General features: G+C 51.2%; 1 protein-coding gene across 1 annotated transcript in view; it reads right to left on the bottom strand.

Annotated features, from left to right (window-relative positions):
• Positions 1-7,247, bottom strand: part of GPT2 (glutamic--pyruvic transaminase 2) — a 46,877-nt gene that overhangs the window by 32,610 nt on the left and 7,020 nt on the right. Inside the window, exons 2-3 of the mRNA XM_006170464.2 lie at positions 5,490-5,579; positions 2,973-3,081 (exon numbers count right to left, since the gene is read on the bottom strand). Coding sequence (XP_006170526.1) covers positions 2,973-3,081; positions 5,490-5,579 — 199 coding nt within the window. The remainder of the gene's footprint in view (positions 1-2,972; positions 3,082-5,489; positions 5,580-7,247) is intronic.

Below are 7,247 nucleotides of genomic sequence, written 5' to 3'. Positions count from 1 at the left end.
CCTATCTGGGAAGTATTTTCAGGTTCTCTCACTCATCCCATGTGAGTCTGAATGCCATTTTCTTCTGAAGCCCTCCCTCTACAATGAAATCCCTTCTTAGAATCCTAACTCTCTGCCCTGTGTCCAAGAACTTGTGAAAACTAGGGAATATGTGTTCATATGACTTTGTTTTAATGTTTATTTCTCCCAATTCTGATGGTGAGCTTCATAAACACAGACACTCCTTACACTTCATTCTCCAGTGTCTAGAATAGCACCTGGTATGTGGTGTATGCACAGGGAGAGGCTGGATAACAACCCATCCTTGTATGTGCAAGAGCACATGGGCTCCCACCTCCCCAGGTGTGTGCTAGGTTTCTCCTCAATCTAATTTAAGATCAAGGACACAATATGAAAACGGAATTACTCATCAAACAGAAAATAAATGAAGCCCTAGTAAGAAATCATTTGGGGGCTGGCTCTATGGCATGGTGGTATTGCACTCTTTAAGAGAAGCTGATCCCACATGGCAACAATGGTTCAACTCCCTCACCCAGTCAGCCTGAAACAAGCTAGGTGCATGCATGAGTATCCAAGATCTGACAGACTGGAGGAAGGGGATCACACTGTGACCAGACCCGATGGACAATGCTCATCTCTCTCTCTCCAATGTGCATGTGCTCTATCATGACTAAAGAGGAAAACAATCCAACTTTTTATAAAAAGTTATTTCATTTATTTATCTATTTATTTCCAATTTGACTGGGGCGGGGGTGGTGGTGGAGGCTGAGAAAGCAAGCCTCCAGGTCTGGGACTTGAACTGTGAAGGGTCACATGGGAGTCCAGGGCCTTAACCACCATGCCACCTGCTGGCCCCAGAAAATCATTTTAAAGGGCGTGATAAAAACACATGAATGAAGCTTCAAGAGTCTGTATCCAAATTTAATAATCTCCACTTGAGGGACCAGCAGATGGCGTAATAATCTCTGCTTGGGTCACACTGGCCCTGAGGCACAGTCACATGTTCCATGAAGATTTCCATGTACTTCTAGGGCAGGAAAGTGCTCAGGCTGTCCAAGGTCTAGTTGACAGAAAGTAACACTCTCATGTCTCTGATCAGGGGAGGGACCGCACAGCCTCCCCCCTGCAATGGGCAGGGCCTGCTAATGATCCCGCAGGGCAGGCCTTTCACCACACCTAACAAGGAGCTTTAGCATATGTGTCACTCTCCCTGCAGGCCAAGGAGGTGATACAAAGTACTTCCTAGTTCAAGGATGAGAAAAGGTCAGAGCCCACCTATATTCATGAGTTCCTGGAGCTACATCTGCTGTGGGTTGTAAAACCTCAAAGGCCAGGGCCGGACAGTGATGTGGTAGTTGAGGCAGCTGACTGACTACATGGTTAAAGTCTCAGACCCACAGTGTGACCAGTCCCCATGGGGGGTTGGTCATCTCTCCCATCTCTCTCAGGTCAGCGCATGCACCCTCTGGCAAATTAAAAAAAAAAACAAAAAACAAAATAAAACAACACAATGCAAAGGCCAACTGGTTTCTTGTAACACCCACAAGAGGGAACTCACATGGAAACAGCCTCCCAACCCTGATGCAGATGTGAGTTGCAAACACCTGTTGGTGAGGCTTAGTAAAGTGGAACAAAACTCCCACCGCTTTCCTAGACATTCACATCAGACACACATAAGGTAATCTCCCCCTGTACCCGTCCCCCTGTCCCCCAACACCCCACTGAACTAGGGCTTCCAGCAGTCTCAGGCCCTCAGTCATGGGCTGGGCAGAGGGTGCAGGCAGGAATTGTAGGAGCCGGGCCCCTGGGCTACTGGGCCGTTTTCTGCCAGTCTGGGATTTAGGCCTTGCACATAGATGCTAGCCCATACCCCGTCCAGGCTGGCAGGCAGGAGAGCAAGGGGCAACTGGCCCCTTCCTGACAGCGACACAAGGACAGTGCCCAGACTCAGAGAGAGGGCTGGGAGGGAACGCCAACCAGGAAGGTAAGCACAGGGCTCTGAGAAACATAAAATAAAGAGATAGAACAGTCACACATGGGGAGAAAGGCAGAGAGCTGACAGACAGGCCGGGGGCTGCTGAGCAAGCCACTCTTTGCTCAATGTTTTAGAACACTAGGGCACGTGTCTTAAGAAAGCCCTAGGAACCACTGGTTTCTTCAGAGTGAGGGAAGCAGGATTTCCAGGGTAGGCACTGGACAAAGGAATTGCGCAAAAACAAACAGAAGAAAGAAAATGAGATGAGAACAAAGAGCCAGAGGCCCTGCGGCTGGAAATCCATCTCAGCAGGGGAGGAGAAAGAATATCATTTTCAGATCTACAGGGGCCAAATTCCAGGTCCTCCTCCCACAGAGCCCTGGGGGCCGGTGTTCTGCCAGAAAGCAGGCAGCTGAGAGTGGGCTGTCAGCACAGAGGAGTGACTGCATGACTGTAAGGGAGTGGGGGGGCAAGGGGGTGCAATGAAAACAGAGGGGAACTGGCACTTCAGACTGGAGGAAGCCATACAAAGGGGGCTGGAGGAATCTTGAGGAGCTTCCTTTTCCCAGTAATTGGCCACCTCCTCCTAGAAGAGGCAGGGACAAGAGTCCTGAGCTGGAGGGTCAGAGAGAGACAAGAATGCAAAACGAGGCTGGGCACTGTACTTCCACTCAGCAGAGGATAATCACTGGGTTACGCTTTCTGCTATTCGAAGGAAAGCTAGCTGTCACAGTTGGCACCAGGTGTAAAACCCTAAACCAGCAAAATATCCTCACATGCACCTAAAGTGCCCCACCCACCAAAAGATGGTATTTACACCAGCAGCTCAGTAAGAGGCCCACAGCACGGTGAGAAGAGGAGCTCTGTTTTCCACTATTCTGCCATTTGCCTCCCCTGACATTTACACATTCACTCACAAGCACAGCCCTCGGCCCAGGCCCACACGACCCAGGCCCACACTGTCACACCCTTGGGGACCTGCAAGTTGGAGCCTCACCCAGGCTGTTTCCGCCACAAGCCTGTAGGATCCGCCGTGCTCGTTTCTTAGCATCCTCTGGGAAGCTGGGGCTGTCCAACAAGTTTGGGTAGGTGCAGAGTGCCATCACCTGGGGGAACAAGGCGCAGGCTGGGCTCCCAGCACCCCTACAGGGGTACAGAGGACATGGGGCAGGGGACAGTGGGAGGATAGTGACTCCAAGGGACAGGGTTACAGCAGAGCTCAGAGGTGGGGGACACAGCTTAGCAGTAGAAGGGGAAACGCCGAGAGCCATGGGTGCTCCAGATGCACCGTGACCTAGGCCTGGGCTCAGGAATGGGCTGCCAGGAGAGGTGCTGAGGTGCAGACTGAGGCTGCTGTTCAGCCCTGATTCCACGTCCTCCATAAAGGACAGTGCTCACACCCCAACACCCAAGAACCAGGGATCTCCTGAGCAGTGGGAGGGATGAGTGGGCAGCCAAAGTGCAGCTGACAGGAGCAGAGCTGCACAGAAGCCCCCTCCACCATTCTCCCAGCCCAAGTCCCCCCACCCCACACACTGGGTCCCCTTCCCCTGGACTTCCCCATCCTCACTTTTTTGCCATCTAAAAACCAGGTCAGCTTTCTCATCTCTATAGCAGAGAAAATCACCCTAACCACACAAATTAAGAGGATCAGGCGAGGAGATGTGTGCAAAAAGTGGTAGTAAACCCCAGCTCACTGGGCAAGTCTAAGCTGGCACTCTAGGAGCTGAGCCAAGGGCCCTGGGAGGTTGAGGGGGGTCAGGGCTCTGAGCTCTGACACCAGCCAGGTGACTTCGGCGGTCACCAGGCTTCTGCGAGCCTGGCTTTCCTTCATCTGCACAACAGGCTGTGACTCGGCCTGCCCTCCCCCAGCCACACTTGTGAAGATCAGAGGAGACGTGTGAGGGCTAGGGAGGCTTGGAGCTGCTATGTCCAGAGGTGAGGCTGGATTTGGGAACACACTTGCCAGCCAGTAGAGGCTAAGGCTTGTTTTGGAGCCTGTTCATCACCTGTACCCAGGTGTGCATGGGGAGCCTTTGCTGGGAGACCACGTTCAGCCTCTCCCCTCCAAGGTTCCTATTTCCAGGAGCGTCAGGGCCTCTGATCTCCTCCTGCCTCCATTTATCAGGTAGAGCTGCTCTGTTCTGTCTCCTCCTTCTCCTTGTCTGGTCTGATTCATTTCCCCATTCTGGGTGCAGCTTTGAGGACCCTGATATCCCTGGGCAGTGGGCATGCTCTGAGGGTCAGCAGCATGGCCACACAGTGGACATTCCTCAGACCAGTGGCAGCCTCTGTTCCTCTCGCCACTACTCTGTGAACTACCTCAGGGACCCCACCCCAGAGCACCCTTCTACCTCAGGGTCAGGACAAGAAAAAGGGAATTAGGGAGCCCAGTCCTCAACATCCCTATGGACCAGCCTGTGAAACCTCAATCACACCTAGAACCAACTTGGGTGCCAAATAGGCTCAGTCCTCCTCCCAGAAAAAGCTCTCAGCCATTGGGTCTCCCAGCTTATTTGGGCTTCCCCATGTGTTCTCCTGTTTCCCCCCCTCTAGCCCCACAATCCCTCAGTGTCGGTCCATGCATGTCCTGTGGTTGGTGCTCAAACTGAAACTCTAAAACTTCTGGAGCCCCGAGGGAGCTGGGTCATGTTGGAGGCAGCCAAGAGAGCAAAAGCCCCTGGTGTCTGCCATCCCCTGCACCCTCCTGCTGGGCCAGGGAAAGTTCCCAGTTGTCTTTCAAAGTACGGCCCTGGTTATCGCCACTTGCTCGAAGCCACCAAGCTTATCAGTGGCAGAGTGAATACTCAAAGGGTTTTGGTTGAGAAGCTGAATCTCGAGCCCTACACACCACCTCTGGGCCCACTGGGCCTCTTTCTCTCCTGGGGCTACTGCTTGCCCCTCTAATGCCTTCCTTCACCAAACAAACTCTTTTTTAAGAGAGACTTTCTTTTTTAATATAGGGTGTGTGGGCTCCCCAGAGAGACAGAGAGAGATAGAGAGATAGAAAGCGAGAAATCACTCCCAGGGGGAATGACCACATCGCAATTCCTTCTCTACTCTCCGCTCGGCATCTTGGACACACATGCACACGTACTCGGCATGAGTTTTAAGCCGCCAGGTCTGGGACTCCAACCGTGATCAACTACATGGGAGAATAGCGATGTAACCATTAAGCCATCTGCTGGTCCCCAACCAAACTCTTAACTCAGCATCCGGGACCATGCACCATGGAAGGGCCTCCCTGGGAGCCCCCCCATGCCAGAACAACCCTGAAATGGGTTTAGGAATGTTCAACTGCCTTGAGGATGAGGAGGCCAAGGGAGAAACCCAGAAGACATCAGGCCCTGAAGGGGGCTGCTACTTCAGTGGCGCCTCCCTGTAAAATTCTGGTGCCTATTGTGTCCTGAGGGGCTGGAAGGACAAGGAGGCAGAGGATGGTCCTACAAGCCCGTGCTGGCCTCTCCCAGCCTCCAGATCTCCCAGCAGCGTCTGCTCCTGAGGGCCAGCTCACCTGTCGGAGGAATGTAATGGGTTGCTGCCCCATGGCTTGGGCGTCCCCGATGTTGGCTCGGATGACCTCAGTGAATGGTTTTTTGATACCCTGCATAGAAAGAAGGCAACAGGTGGTTACTCAGAGACTCTCAGACCCCGGATTTGGAAGCCAAGCAGTGCCCCGCAGGATATAATAAGCAGCCCTATTTTGAGCCTTACCAAGTGTGAGGCAAGGTGCCAAGTCCTTGATATGCCTGGTTCACATTTAACCTTCATAGACACATGAGGAAGAGCTAATCTCAATCCCATTTTACAGATGAAGAACTAGAGGCTCCAAAAGGCTAAGAAACTTGCCCTAAGTCATGTAATTGATAAATATACTTATTGGGATTTGAATCCGGGAAGATAGTCTACAAGATCACCCTTAACCACTGTGCTCTGAGGTTTCCCGCTTTCCAGAAAAGCTTTGGAAGAGCTTTTCTGGACTGCCAGAACATCCTGTGGCAGTTGTAGTTTCATACTTGATCGTCACCTCACTAAGACACCTGAAAGGTGGCTCTGGGGAAAAAGTGATGGGAGGAAGGCGGGGGTCTGCAGCAGAACATGCCAAACATGAGGGAAAGGGGATCCCAGAGTCCCTGGTACCCCACTCCCAAGGGTAGCTCCAATTTAATGGCTTAGGTAAATGATCAGACACACTGAGGACATCCTCACCTCCAGAAGACACCAACCAACCTACAGGAAACTCTCAGGGTTATGCTCTTAAAACCTTGGTTTTACAGAATGAAGGATATGGGCTGATTTACACTTTAAAAAAAAAATAGCATCAGGGAGGAAAAGACTGAAGAGCAAAATTGAGGCAATCACCTGAACAATATGTTTAGCACAGAAAAGAGATTATAGAGAGGAGGAACTCAGAGACCACAGCGATGTCACTGGGGAGGCCACTGGAGGATACCCCAGCTGCTGCAAACACAGAAATGCAGTTTGACATAGAGGACTGTGGGGACCTAGGAACATGGCAATTTCATGTGACTTGTTGATAAGTCCAGAATTAGCCACTGGAAGAACTGGAATCAACAACAGGTTCAAGGACCTCCCAAGGTGGCTGAAAGGATTATCTGAGACAAATAGTGTGAAAGCACTTGGCAGAGTATAAATATCATCATCTTACAAAGCCAGCCAGTGGTCCAGAAACAGGAACAAGGTCATGATGGTCCTAGTATAGGAAGGAGGAGGAGGACAGGAGGTGGCTGTGCCAAGGGATGACCTGAGCAGGAAGGCCTGGCAACCTCTATCTTCAGCTGCCCTTTCCCCCAAAGCAGCCCATGTACAAATTTTAAAGATAATTCTATGGTTTTGACACTTGTTATTTTCTCCATTTCATGCAATGTATGAATAAAAGTAACTTTAGTAGGAACCTTTGCCTATTTAAACTCAGTAATATACACCTTCAGTGGACCTGAGAGACAAAAGCAGCTGTCAACAAGTTTTGCTATCCCTAGTTTGCCACCCCTAAGACCTAAGCAAGGAGGCACTGGAGTGGGAGAGTGCTGAGGAAGATGCCTCAGAAATGGCCTTAGACCTTCAAACATAGGGCCTAAGTCTCTGAAAGCTGTGTAGGGGGGAGAGGCCCTTCAAGTCCTTGTGCCCCTTCCCTTGAGTTTTTCAAGGCTAGCCAACATGGAGAAAAATTTCCAAAGACATCAAGAAACAGTCAAAGTATCTAAAGGGCCAAGGCAGGGAGGTAGCTCCACCCACTGCACCAGGGCTCGCT

Source organism: Tupaia chinensis, unplaced genomic scaffold, assembly GCF_000334495.1.
Source record: "Tupaia chinensis unplaced genomic scaffold, TupChi_1.0 Scaffold148557_1, whole genome shotgun sequence".
Classification (NCBI taxonomy): domain Eukaryota; kingdom Metazoa; phylum Chordata; class Mammalia; order Scandentia; family Tupaiidae; genus Tupaia; species Tupaia belangeri.
This window is presented reverse-complemented; position numbering and strand designations above follow the sequence as displayed.